This window comes from Notechis scutatus, chromosome 2 (assembly GCF_049901735.1).
Source record: "Notechis scutatus isolate UNSWTSFEM ecotype Mainland chromosome 2, rNotScu1.2, whole genome shotgun sequence".
NCBI lineage: Eukaryota > Metazoa > Chordata > Lepidosauria > Squamata > Elapidae > Notechis > Notechis scutatus.
The window spans coordinates 139246717-139261673 of NC_142010.1; the positions used below are offsets into that span (position 1 = coordinate 139246717).

At 37.9% G+C, this 14957-nt stretch overlaps 1 protein-coding gene across 5 annotated transcripts in view; it reads left to right on the forward strand.

Annotated features, from left to right (window-relative positions):
• The window catches only part of SP1 (Sp1 transcription factor), a 34611-nt gene extending 20752 nt beyond the window's left edge, over positions 1–13859 (forward strand). For 4 of the 5 annotated variants that reach the window (XM_026677306.2, XM_087956378.1, XM_087956377.1 and 1 more), the window contains exons 4-6: positions 3744–3912; positions 5646–5845; positions 7540–13859. In XM_026677306.2, the coding sequence (XP_026533091.1) occupies positions 3744–3912; positions 5646–5845; positions 7540–7859 (689 nt within the window). In that variant the 3' untranslated portion in view covers positions 7860–13859. Of the gene's footprint in view, positions 1–3743; positions 3913–5645; positions 5850–7539 lie in introns of all 5 variants that reach the window. The other variant, XM_087956379.1, reaches the window with a different exon arrangement.
• The last annotated feature ends 1098 nt before the right edge of the window (positions 13860–14957 follow it).

Genomic DNA, 14957 nt, shown 5'->3' on the forward strand with positions numbered 1-14957 from the left:
TTCCCATTTGAAGTAATATAATCCAGTCCATCATCTTATTTCCATTTTACTCTGCTATTTGGGAAAAGAAATGAAATTCGTTTGGAGACTGATATCTCCATCCCATGGGAAGGCAATTAAAATTGCATGATGTCACTGTGTGAACTAGATTACTCCTTTTGGTTACGTTTGGCTTCTCGGAATGGATGGCTTGTTCAGAACCAAGATTAAGCATTTTGGATGTGTAGGACTTCAGTAATATTGCCCATAATTGTATCTTTAGTTTGAGTTTACATTTGGTCTCTTTTGTCTCAAATTAAAATAGAGTGGCCAGAAAGGTGAAACTTCAGTATCTGTGAACATGATATTAAATCTGTAAATATGACAGCTGCTAGGATTTTGTTCCTATTATTTGGTCAAAAATCAATAGCACTTGGGCACAAAAATCACGAAACTTATCATTTCTATGAATCTGGCACAAAAAGATCACAGTCTGTCTTGCTCTTTATAAGTTTCGCTTAAAACTGAAGCTTTCTCTGGAGAACTGAATCACTAGAATAAAAGTTGAAATTTTATATACTTTACAATTCATGTTTGAATTTATATAGTTGTAGTGCTTGTTTAGCATCAGGAGTTTCTTATTTAAATTGTTGATACAAAGTTCATAGTTGTTATCAAGGAGGCAAAGTTTATTTAGCAAAGCTATAATGAAGCAAAAATTATTCCTTTACAATAGGATAAGCTTTTGATTTATCTAAATTCTCCTTTAGGAAGAGATGGGGAGTGCAGGTATTGTATGTTCCCTCTCTCCTTGAGGCAAACAGTTGACTGTGAAGCTTTTAAAGACTTTATTTCCAATGTTGTGATTTGGAGTTTTCCTGTTATACTAAATGCTGGTTTAGTATGGCAACAGAAAGCATCAATTGGAAGTAAAGTCATCAATTTAAACCACACCTTGGCCATCTCTTTTGCAATTGGCATCATCATAGGTTAGCCTTTCCTGTGTGGGTGTCACTCTAAATAAATTACATGAGATATTGTCAACAGTATAAAAAGCTTTATGTGGGGTCAAGCCTTACAATGAATACAATCTTTAGTTCCTTGTCACTAACATATTTTGTGAATTCCTCACCTATTAAAGAATATTCTGTGTTTATCTTGTATTTTGAGCACTGGCATGCATAGAATGTGTGTGCAATCTTCATGGCAGCATTGGCTTTAAGGACAATTTTTTCTTTTACATAGAAACCACATTGCCTGAGCTATGAAGCACTCTTGAAGACGGTTCATAACCCTTGGCTCAATTGAAATGTACTTGGCATATGCCAATTTCCTCAAAAAACAGATTGCTTGGCTTGCTGAGTTTTACATCTGTAACAGTATGTGCCAGGTTTTTCCCCCATGCAAGAAAATAATCAAGCAATGAAACTTGTAGGAGAATAAACTAATTTGGGAAGGTGACGTGGGAGTTATAGAAAAAGCAATTAAATGACAGCCTGAGCCTAGGCCAGTAAAATGGGAAGAAAAATTGACAGGCTTTAGAGCTTGCCATTCTTCCTGGGCTCCCCTCCCTTTAAGAAGTGCTTTCTATCTTGCAGTGGACTACTCATAAGCACTGAGCTATAATTTCCATAGTTTTTGAAATTGGATATTAGCTTTCAGGAAGGAAGAAGAGAGAATGTGGTGCAGAAGTTAACAGATGATTTCTCAAGTTTATATCCTATCTGAAATCACCTTAATAAGCCAGCTAACAGGCTTCAAAAAAAATCCTCTGGACCTCTTTCTTAGGAGAAGTATTGCTGCACTATTCCCCGTCCTCCCTTTGTCATTGGGTTAGTTCATATCTGCTTTGCAGATTAGCTTTCTTGGTTTTTTGCTGCTATCATTTCCAGCTTTTGTTAAGCCTAGCATTTTCCAAGTTCCAAAATAAACTCCAACAATATGACATGCATACATACATGCATATATAACAGAAAAAGGTTTCAGAAACTCACAGCAAGAATCAAACATTTGACATTTTGTAAATGCTGAAATACATTTCAGATTATTAATAATGGATATCTTTGTCTATTGCAATGTCTGCATGCAGACTTTGTAAAAGACAAAGATATTGGCTGGCTTCTGTCATCCAAAGGGCATAGCTGCCTCTGCATGGCACCACTGTGGCCATGTTTCAAAAGTGGAAAGGAATTGGATCATTTGGAGGGAGAATTCTGAGATTTTAAGAGCAGATTACGTATATCCAAGTATTAAGCCACAAATTTTACCCCTAAAAATTCCAAAATACTAAAAACAACCCAAATGTCTACTTCCCCTGGAAGCCAAAGAAGAGATTCTATTCCTTGGTTATACCCCAGTAGCTCTGTACAACTATTGGGATTGTAGAAACCCCCATCATATCTAGTTGTGAGAAGTTTTGGAATATTAATTGTAATTCATAATGTCATTCAAATCTGAGGAAGTGTGGTTAATTCTATATGCTGTTTGCTTTCAAGTTCAGTTTGTAAGTTGCATTCCAGTGAGTCACATAAATTAGATCTATCTGGTAAGGAGACTGCAGATGAGTTACTTATTGGAGCAGACTGTCTTTTTGCATTATAATCTCCCATGTTCAATGGTTTGAGTGAACTCTGCGCTTCAGACTGCGTACGCTGTCTCTTTCTCCTTTTCCCCGTTCTTAAAAATCCTGAATTGTATTGTTAAACTGTAGCTAAAACAAATTGATAGCTTCTCTATATGCGCTTTTGTAAAAAGTCAGGTATGGATTAAAAATGGGTTAAAAGTGAGTTAAAAATACAATTTAAAAAAAACTTGTTTACTTTTGGAAGAACTCTTTACAGCTGTTGCTTCCTGTCTACCATCTTCCCTCCAAAATCTGGTTATAAAAGTGTGGTTAATTTAAAAGTTGATTAGTTTGTGAATAAGCCAGTTTCAAAGCATGATTTAAGAAGTTTGTATCTGTAAACTTCAAACTGTCCAGATTCACTTGGACAATAAAGATGGGTGGTTCTAAATTTAATAAATAAGTTTCTTGTTTCAAAAGACTTTGACTTATTTCCCTTTCTTACATTTTAAGACTTCTTTTCTTTTTGGTTTGAAATATTTTACTTTCTATCCAAGTAGCTTCTTCAGTGTTTAGACTGAGCTTTTATCATTTTATGTATTATCATTAAACTGAGTCGTGCTTACTCAAACATTTGAAGTGCAAAGACAAGAATGAAGTATGCAAGCCTGTGGTGTGCATAAGGCCGATGATGGCATCAGGATGCAATCTGTGTAATACAATGCTAAGAATCCTAATTTCATACATGACACTAGACACTGAGAATAATTTAATTAAACAATTATACACAAGCATTTACCCCAAAGTATGGCTGTGTTCTTTACTTTTGTCTGCTTGTAAACGTGTCATACAGAGAATTCTAAGACATTCTTTTTAACAGTTAAAATGTAAAATAAACTAGGAAAAGTCAGAAAGGAAGTGAAAGGAAAATTGGGAATAACACTTAGAACAACTTCTGTACAAATGATAATATAGTTGAGATAGATAGATGATAGATAGATAGATAGATAGATAGATAGATAGATAGATAGATATTATTTTTATATTTTTTTATATATATTCATATTCTTATGTTTGGATATATTCATTCTTTATTTTGGCTTTCAGGTAGTGAAATTATATATGCTCTTAAATATCACTGATTTGGTGAAAGATGATCTTTTGGCTTTTGAGATAGTAAAAATCCCAGTTTCTTCTACAGGTGATCATAATACCCACCTTAGCCTCCATAGTACTGCTGGTGATGGGCTGGCTGATGATGGAACCACTCTGGAAGAAGGGGAAGGTAGTCCAGATGCCCAGCCACAGCAAGTCCGAAGAATGCGCAGAGAAGCCTGCACCTGCCCTTATTGCAAAGACAACGATGGCAGGTAAGCTTATGCAAGGAAAACTGGCGGTACATTTTGAGTGGATTCTGGTGCAAAGTTCAATAAATACAGGAAGGGATTATCACAGACTCTTGCAGGGGTTTAAACTCAAGGCCCACGGGCCAAATCCAGCCTGCAGAGTGCTTAGATCTGGCCTGCAGAGTCACCCTGGAAACAGCAAAGGACCGACCTGCGGTGCCTCTCCCCTCTCCCCCCAAGCTCCATTTTCGCTGGCAGAGGGCAGCGGGAGACCATCACAGCCAAAAACGGAGCTCATGAGCCTGTTTTCACTGACAGAGTGCTCGGGCCACCACAGACGCTCCCCGATACAAGTGAGGTCAAGCCTGGCCCACCAAAAGTCAAACACAACCCTGATGTGGCCCTCAATGAAATCGAGTTTGATACCCCTGGTTTAGTGCTTTAGATTAGACCAGGGGTGTCCAACCTTGGCAACTTTAAGACTTGTGGACTTCAACTCTCAGAATTCCTCAGCCAGCTTTGCTGGCTGAGGAATTCTGGGAGTTGAAGTCCACAAGTCTTAAAGTTGCCAAGGTTGGACACCCCTGCTTTAGAAGTAGAATTTCCAGTTTGGGAAGCATGTTCTGTTGGGGACACAAACTTTTAAGTCAAAAACCTCAACATGTATGGAGTTCAGCTCTCCTGTGTCTATTGACCTGCGAGGAAAAAAGATTCACAAAAATAAATTTTTTTGACAAAGTGGCACTATTTGCTTGCTTAATAGACAGCTGATTAGGGTAGCCTCAAAGTGGTTTACAACATACAGATAGTCCTTGACTTACAACAGTTCGTTTAGTGACCATTCAAAATTACAACTTCATTGAAAAAGTGACCATTTTTCACACTTGGAAGAACTGTTGCGGTGCCCCGGGGGTCATGTGATCAGCTTTTGCAATCTTCTCATGAGCAAAGCCAAATGAAGCCAAATTCACTTAATAGGCATGTTACTGATTTAACAAGTGCAGCGATTCACTTAACAACTGTGGCAAGAAAGGTTGTAAAATGTGACAAAATTCACTTCAATAAATGTGAATTTTACCAACAGAAATTTTGGCCTCAATTATGCTCGTAAGTCGAGGGCTACCTATATAAGATCCGTAAACACGGAACATTAAATAATTCCTGTATTGTATAGATTGTGGGAAAAGATTACGTCTAGAAACTTGTAACAATTGGTTCAGTATTTACTTTGCTCCATGCTTAGTAGCTACCAAGTGTGTGCAAGCATACACCGCTCTCTCTTTCTCTGTCTTAGCAAAGCATTATCTTTCTGAAAAGAGTTGCACCTTGCTTTTCTGTGCTTTTCTAGCAGGTGCAAATAGCTGCTATTGGGATATGTAATGCATAGAAGTTTTCAAAGTATGGGAGAACAAACAATGCGGAGACAATAATATGTGATTTAAAGATTGTCCAGTGTGTCTTGACAAAGTGTCTTCCTTGTGCAAAAGACTTGGGAAAATTTGGGATGGTTTTGGTCACTTAATTAAAAAGTAACCTGCACCCAGTTTACCCCCATTATATTATTGGAGAGTTTGTGATTAGTACTAGATTTTAGTGGAAGACTGTGACTTCAATTCTAGTGTTCATGGCAACCACCCAGGAAGATGATGGATAATTCTATGCGACAGTAGTTTTTCTATTTTTTTGTCACGGGGCAAAACAAATGGTAAACCAGCCAGTTCATCTGATTAATTCTTAATATACATCACCGTTTTCAGAGGCTCCGGGGACCCTGGCAAAAAGAAGCAGCACATCTGCCACATCCCAGGCTGTGGGAAAGTGTACGGGAAGACATCTCATCTGCGAGCTCACCTTCGATGGCATACTGGTGAACGGCCATTTGTTTGCTCATGGACGTATTGTGGCAAGCGTTTCACACGCAGTGATGAGCTACAACGACACAAGCGAACACACACTGGTAAGTGCAAGGAATTCCTGGGCCTGAGCAACAAGTGCTGTGTGTAGCTTGAGGTGAAGGAGAGGTTTCGAAAGAGTTTTGTATTGGGGTCTTCTTTGTTAACACAGCTACATAAGTCGAGTGACATCTTAAGTCATTCAGAACTAATTTGAAGATTTAAGTAAAGAGTGTTACACATCCCTGCATGGTTTACTGCATGTAAAAGTGCTCCCAAGCACTTCGTAAAGTTTTTCATGGGTATAACGTCAAGGCTTGCCTACAGTTACAGCTATTATAAGCAGCATTGCTGCTTTAAAAAATTGCAGTGGTATTTTGGAACAAAGACCTCCTTGCCTTCGAAGTTTTAAAAATGAAATAACATTGCTATAAAAATGCAGGGGGGATGTGGAGACAGAAAGTGCTTTGAAAATAATGTTTCCGGAATGTATCTGCGTTACTCAAAACAACTCAACTGTAATTGTAAATGAATATAAACAGAGAATTTAAAAGTGTTAAATAGAAAGTAAACAAAATAACACAGCAGGCAAACATATATGTGTGATTACAAAACAGAAATATTACTTAATTTGCTTTTTGCTTTAAGGCAGGGGTCCCCAACCACGGTCCGCGGACCGGCACCGGTCCGCGGAACAACTCCTACCGGGGCAGCTTGCTGGGCGCCGCCATCTTTTTCATGAAAAAGTGCTTCCGGTGAGCTTTTCCGGTAGAAAGCTCACCGGAAGCACGCTTTTCATCAAAAAGATGGCAGCGCCCAGCTGATGCCGGTGCGGGCCGCGGCGCCCAGCTGATGCCGGTACCGGGCCGCGGCGTCAAAAAGGTTGGGGATCACTGCTTTAAGGGCTTGTAAATGAGCCTTGAATTGAAAAATGAGGATCAGGGCATAAAGAGCCATATGAATGGGTAAATAATGCCCAACATTATCAGTAATCAGTAATAAAACTGGACCTTTTTCCAAAATGAAATTTAAGAATTGGTTTTTAATTTTGTATATACTATTGTTTATATTATAATATTTATGACTTTTATTGTAAGCCGCCCAGAGTCATTTTGCAGTGTGAGATGGGCAACATATAAATTTAATGACTAAATAAATAAAATAAAACTATGCAAAGACATAGCATTTAAAATGTCTCATTTTTAGAGGCCTACTTTGTAAAAACTTATTTGGATGTCTAATATTTGTTGACGGTAACAAAGCTGAAATACCTTCATAGAATGGGGAAAAGCAAGTGATTGTAGGGATATGACTGGTAAATCTGGACAGCATAAGACTGATGACTGAGGAAGTCTACAAAAAGAAAGCACAACAAAATAGGCTCCCACATTAGGCATTATTATTATTTTATGTAGATTACCCTAAAGATCTTTAAAAAGGGCTTATGTAGATAAAAGCTTCTCTTGATATAAATAAGGCTGTATAAAATAATAAAGTTTGTACACCTCTGAGAAAGAAATAGAGCTAAAATCGGTGTCATTGAGTTTACCCTTTGTAGGTATTTTCTGCTAAGTTAGGGTCCTGCATATGCCGATTTCGGTAACCTTAAACTGGAGGTGAATGATAGCCAACTCTGGCTGGCTTGATACACTTTTTGCTGATTGCCTAAAAACAAGACACAGTTGCTGATGGGAAGATGTTGGACTATGTTTTAAGAATGAAATGAGTGAATGGCTTCATGAATGTTTTCTTCCTTCAGGAGAGAAAAAATTTGCCTGCCCTGAGTGTCCCAAGCGCTTCATGAGGAGCGACCATCTTTCCAAGCACATCAAGACCCACCAAAACAAGAAGGCAGGCGCTCCCAACAGCGTGGCTATGGACGTCTCTGCAGTCGCCATTGATGCGAATGCTTCTACCGAGAGCACCGGTGGGGCAACACCTTCAGCCCTCATTGCAACCAACATGGTGGCCATGGAAGCCATCTGCCCAGAAGGCATTGCACGCCTTGCAAGCAGTGGCATCAATGTCATGCAAGTGGCTGATCTCCAGTCGATCAACATCAGTGGCAATGGATTCTGAGGATCTGTCTGATCTTGTACAAACGTGAGAGTCTCAAGATCCAAGAGATGCCTTTCACGACAGAAGTGTGACGGAAGATGGGGACTCCGCTGCCACATATAGCTTTCAGATACTATTTCTGTCTCCCAGGAATATTGTGTGCAGAATAAGGTCTGCTTGCTGTATAGGTCAGCCTGGTGATGCCTAGAATGAATACTTGGGAAATGGGAATGGCCCAGAACTGATTAATTAATTTTTATTTTGCTTTTTCTTCCCCTCCCCCATTAGGTCTCTTCACCTTTATTAGGTACCCCAATGCCATCATGCCTTGGTTCTAAATGTATATGATCATTGAAATACTTTTTAGCAGAAAAAAATCTATATTATTATTGTTATTATTGTAATTATATAAAATTATAAAATATGTTTTTTTGGATGAAAGAGATTAAAAAGTGCTGCAACCAAAGTCTTTGGTTGTAGTTCAGATGCCTTAACTTGGAACTTATTGAGCTGTTAAACGGCGCTCAGGCTTATGTTCAGATGCTATATTGCATTTTAATTGTAACTATAAAAATATAAATTTAGCTTTTCTTATGCTTAACTTTTGTCTCCCCCCCCCTTCCCCAATGTTCTGTTCCTTACTTGATTAGACTCTCATACAAAAAAAAAAGTTACTTCCTGATAATTTCCACTTTTCTCTATTTGGAGAAAGGAGTGTCTATTTAAGTCCCTGTCGCCTTTTTTTCTACCCAAAGTGGTAGGGTCCATGACCCACTGTGCGTTCTGAACTTGCAAGGGAAAATGAGCCTTAGGAAAGATGAAAACGTGACACACAGTTTACGTTCCTTGCCTTCCAAATGCATGAATTCAACTTTTAGCCTAAGGGGGATTCTTTCCAGTTCCCAGTGTAAAGCAGTGAATCCTCTTTGTTTAAAAATATTTGTGCATGCATACAATCCAGGGGAACTGAACACCAGGAGTGCTGGAGAGGTCTCTGTATGTGTTTTGGCTCAACTCAAGCCATTTTACTACAGTGCAAGTTGGAACTATAGTATTGGACTCTGTTGTGCTTTGTTTAAGATCTTGACAAATGTTATGGCCATGTAGCTAAAGGGGAAAAAAAGAAGTCTGGGTTCTTTTAGCTTGAGATACTGCATTGCTGTGAAACACTAAGGGACTTGCCCAGGTCTTTCCAAATTGACAAATGATCCAATATTTGGCTCAGGTGCTGGGCACTCCATTGAGAATAAACTATGAATTGGCTTTTGTATCTCCTATTTGTAACTTCTTTTTAGCAATTTAGTGCTTGCTAGCCAGCTTGCTCCCTTTCCAAGGTTACATACACCCTTATGAGAACAATTATAAGGAAATTGCAACAAAGGGAACTAAAGTGGAAGTTCAGATACCAAAGAAATAAGTGAAGAAAGCCAGTGCTTAGGAGATTTTAAAAAAAGTGATGGGGAGAAAAAGTGATGCTTGAGAGTAGTTGTGGAATCTCTGTTAAGGAACGGGGCCTTATGACACTCGCCTCCACCCCAGGAAGTCTTCAGACAGTTCAGGATTTGTTCCTAAAGTCTCTTCTGTTTAGAGTGAACCACTTAGACAAATTGTTCAGTACCTTACCAGGTTGATCAGTCCTATGTCCTTTTCCCTCTGCTACTTAAAACAAGCAGCTCCACAGGTAGCGTGACAGATTTTGTTTTATTAAGTATTGAGGGAAATTTTTTAATTGTTACATAGCCTTCATGAAGCTCCTGCCTCTTGCATACTTCAGTGCTGGTCATGTGCATGGTGAATTTCTATGCCCCAGAAAGTTCACAAAGGGTCCATGAATTGTTGCTGGGGTATTATATAGCTGGCCATTATTTCCGTTGCTTTGCTCTGAACTTCTCTCGTCGCTTCACTCCTCAGTAGCTTAAAAGCCAGTTTATTGTTGTTTTTCCTCTGCCTTCATTATAAAGTGTTGTGTTGGTAACATTTTGATGCCCCTCTTGCCATGTCCTGTTCTGTTTTCCTTTTATTGTGTTGACCCTCCTCTCTTGCCTCCATCTGGAGCCGTGTACCAGAATCATATGATTTATATATCTATATCTATATATGTATGTATGCATGTTGCAGTGGTTTAGCAGAGCTGAATTACAACATCATTTTCATCAGGGACAGGGAGAAAAGATCATCATTTTTCCTTCCTCAGGACAACATTCGAGTTAAGATTAACAGTCCCCAAAATTGTCCAGGTGCTTGCATCTGCAGATCCTTACCTGGAGTTGGATAACGCTTTCATGATCTTGTGTGAGTTTTTAACAAGAATATTCTTGTTTCACAAATGCTGCTGGTTGAGCTGAGAGAGGATGGAAACAAGACCAAAAAGCATAAGCATCTTAAAGCGTATCAAAAACAGAAAAGCCATGGTGTAAATCGTTGACTTCTATAGTGGTTGTGAATTATTTGCACTGGTGAATTGCTTTTGCCCAATTTGTATTGGCTGAGATGAAATGATCACTCCTTGCTTAGCCTTTTCCCTTTTTCTCTATGATTTCTTTATTCATTTTGATGGATTGGATTGTAAAGGGCAGACTTATACGAGTAATGTAAGAAACATACAGCAAACATAAGAAACCTACAACAAATATAAAGGAATGTACAACCAGGAGGACTGAGTAAGTATGTAACTCGAGCATTTTATGAAGAAAGAGTTTCCTTGTCCAGAAAGTAGGGATTTGTGATCTTATATTGCTGTTAGATTAGAGGTAAAGCAGATTGTATTTCTAACACAGTGCAACTCAAAAACAAGATAATATTTTAGGGTCTTGGAGTTGGATGTTCCAGAGTCTTCAAGTACTGTAATACCATTACTGAAATAATTGGATAAAGGCATTATTTGCCATAGCGAAGGGAGCTTGATGTTCTAGATCAGGAGTCTCCAACCTTGGCAAGTTTAAGACATTACACAATATGTCGGATTGCAGGATAGATAGTTCCCACTTTCTGAAAGAATCGTTGTTTCTTTTCCCCTTTAAACTTCCCTATAATGCCAGATCGTGCTTGTTAATAGCATCCATTATCAAGTATCTGTTTTCCTAGCAGATGTGGTGTTAATGGAATGCTGCTATGACCTAATCATTTTTCTTCTGCTACAGAAAATTACCACTAGCATTTTCTCAAGTGCTACACTGGTCTGTATAAAAGCCTATCTATTCACATTTACACATTTTCGCAGCTGAGGAAACAGCATCCTTTTTTTAAAAAAATGCACTGGATAGTTTTTGTTATTTTGAGCATTGCTTTCTCACTCAGTTCAGTGTGACTTGTGGAAGGAATCCATCTTTCATCTGTAAATGATTATTTTTTTTTTTTGTGGTCTTAACAGACTTTCTGAGTCTGGTGTCTCAGGTTGCCCATCACAGATTTATGAGTCTCTCTCTTCTCAGCTCCTCCTGTTTGTTTTCTAAAGAGCAATATTTAGTTTACAGCTATTGCTACAAGTCAGGAAGCCAGAAGGAGGGTTCCCGGTTAGTGATAGAAATCCAATAAATCTGTGAAGCGTGAACCCTTAAGGGAAGGGAAGATGCTATTATAAATCTCTTTACTTTCGAAGGGCAGAAATAAGGAGAGAGGGTGAGCATTTTTATTTGTAATAATCTAAATCTTAAAAATGAACTGGGTGCATGGAAGAATTCTGTTTGGGGAATAATACAGAATTTGAGGTCCCTTGGTAGATGGCAGTATTTGTTTCTCTTAAGTAGTGTAAACAATATCTCATTGCAGCACCCGGTGACAATTACTATTGTGCCTCTTTTTTTTTGGTCATACGCTTTTTCTGTGTTTCTGCTAGAATTGAACGTATTTTCTGCAATGTCCAAAGTAAATGTTTATGCATGGTATATGCCAAATATTTAGCAGAGTATTGCGGAAAGTGGTCTTTACAAAGATTATATATTGCATAGTAGTATTGAATTCCTTACGTATGTATCCCTCTTCCCGCCATCACCCTGATCTAAAAATGCTGTTTTGGTTTTCAACCAAGCAGAGAAATATTCAACTCAGGTCATTTTTTTTTATTTCATGTGTAAATAATATTGTCTGAAATAGGCTCTTATATGTACTATCACTGAACATAATAGCAGTTACAGAAAAATTGACAGAAGAACATGTAGTAAGTGCCTTTCCTGGAACTCAAAAAAAAAAAAAAAAGTCAGAATCAAAAGTGGAAATGGAAATTATCATTGGCTTGAGACCACCTCGGTTGCCTTTTTGGTAAGCCTGTGACACTTTCAATAGCACTGTATTAAATTTGTAATTTTGCATTTCATTTAAACTCCTGATTAGTTGTTTTTAAATGTCCTGAGACATGAATTGGCACCAGTACTGTAGCATCACTTAGTTTTTTCTTCTGTCGTAAAAGAGGTTTGTTGCATTATTTGGTTTTAGCTCAGCAGACAAGAACTCAGATCTTTAAAGTCTTAATGTAACCACAACTGTTTACTACGTCTGCTTTGAATGCATAAGAGATGTGTGCTATTTGAAATGGTGCCCTTGGAGAAATTTGATCTCTCCACATGGGCAGCCATGTAGGAATGTCTTTGGTGCAGAAGGATCTGGCCTACCTTCTGTTTCTCCCCTCCCCCCCCTTTCTCTTTTTTTTAAAGTGTTGTCCACACTTTTAAGCGGCAGTGGCATCCCCATTTGGGGCCACCATTTTTCCATTGTTCAGTTTTGTTTTATAACATTGTTTGCAGTGACTGTTCTTGTGACCCAGTCAGAATGATAGCGTGATCCTTGGTTAACTGCTGGGCTGAGAATGTCTGTTGCTTCCAAAAGATGGCCTCTGCTTACAAAGGGGACACACACACACACACACACACAAACTAAAATAACATCCTTTTCTGTGTGTATATATGCTCAGAACAAAGCTTAGTTATTTGTATGATCAGCACTATTGGTGGACTTGAGTTGTGTTTTGTTTTTTTTAAATAAAAGGAGCATCCCTTTCTGGAGGCTATTTCTTTAGGGTGAGGTTTGTTGTCTTACTGAATACTTTCCCATCCCAGATGGAAGGGCTTCATGAATTTTGAAAATGACTGTCCAGTGAGAGAGGGCAGGGTAAGCCATTTATTGGACGCATGCTGCATGTGTGAATGTGTCTCAATTCTAAGAATATTAATTGAGGATCGTTTAAACATGTAGTTGCAAGCTGAGTCTTGGAAAAGCTTTACTGAGCCGCTGTTAATACAAACTGGCCTTAATATAAAATGTGTACATAAAAGGAACCTCCTTCTTCCAGATGGTAAAAATTTGTTTAATTTTTATATTATCTTCAAATTACTTGCAATGCTGTTTTGGAATAAAATGTGCCTTTCCTTTTATAAACAAGAATTGTATATAGTTAAGCCAATGCCATCAGCCTTAAGAGATCTCTAGCATTTTGTGCCTTGAGCCAGACTTTTCTATATTAAAATCTTGTCACAATCCAGTTTAAATGGTCCACGAGTGTCCAGTAATTAATTTAATTTTCTTAATCCACTGGCAAAAGGATGAGCACTTGCTTTTCACATATTCTGTGGTGATGGTTGGGCAGGAGGGAATTTCGGCTCAGATTCCATTAAACAATGCATGTGCTTTTACATCATCTCCAACAGATAGTAATTCCCTTCCATGGTTGCCTTTATATTTTTTCCCAGGAAGTGAGAAGTGATCTAAGGTGGATGCATTTTTTTTTAATTATTACTTTTGTTTTTTTTCTGGTGCTTATAGCACAGCTCTGCAGTCACTTAAGCCAACCTGTAACACTGGCAATAAAATAATTTTGTCTATTCTATGTAAAAGACTTGTTTGTTTTATCTTGTAATAATGTATATGCTTTTTTTAAAAAAAAAATCCAATTACCTATGTAATGATGTCTGAAACACTTTTAAAAAGTGCTATTTTTGTACAAAGATTAAAATAGTTTGCCTCCTTTGTATACTGATTACATTTTTTAAATGAAAGGAATAAACAAGTATCTACAGAGTTTGTATTTAATCTGGCTGGCCATATGGCTTGTGTATGTCTTTTCTCTTCTACTTTGCCCTAGTATTTTGCTATAACTCACTAAAAAAATGTGATTTCGTATTGTTTCATGTTTCTGGTTATTTTATATGGCTGGGTTCATTTTTTACTAATGTGGAAACTGACAGCCAGGTATTAAGCATCTAATCGTGTTCTTAAACATTTAGATACAGTGCCTGAACTGCAGTATCCTCTACCTTAATTTTGTAAGGATACTTTTAGGATCCACATGAGGCTCAGAGTCATCGTTGAAAATAAATGAGATACTGAAGCAACATTATCTTACGAATACAATTACAAAAGCGAAAGAATTTCATGGGTAAGAAATTTATACAGTGTAAGAAAAATATAACAAAGGAATGTGGTCAAAATACATCCCTTTAGAAGTGTTTTTACTGGTATATCTTAGGTCAGCAATCAAGTTGTGTGTATTTGATAAAAGGAAACAATATGAATATAAATAAACCCATATGATTTGTTTTCTGCTTGATTGTTACTCATTCTGCTTCTTTGTTTTCTGTTTGATTGTTAATCATGCAGAATTGTTAAGTGGAAAACAATACCCTAATTGAGAACTACCAAAGAGAAAGCCATTTCCCCTCCAATGCTGGCAGAGTAAATACCGCATATATACAGGAAGCTAATCGCACGCTAACCAGCATTGATGGTGTTACCTAGCTGGGTGATGAAATGTTTGTAAGCAAACAACCAAGCTCGTAGCGCACCAAGGACTCCACAGTTCAATTCTGAGCCATGTTTATTCTCTTCTATTGGCAAAGCTTTGTGCCTAAGATGGGACTGGAAACTAGAAATCATGAATTCCTGGTTTCTAGTCTGATGCCTTCATCATTACACCAAACTGGCCCCATAACTCTATTTGGGTGTGGATTTTCTTCTAAATGTACCAATTTTTATTTTTGGAAGCCCTCACTCACCTCTGCTCTTTTTCGGATTATGTTTTCCAATCTATTAAAATATTTTCTTTTTAAAGCCATTCCCTTTTTTGTGTTGCTGATTTGATTATTATCCATTGCTGGTTGAGTCCATAACAAGAATTAGAATTAGAATTGA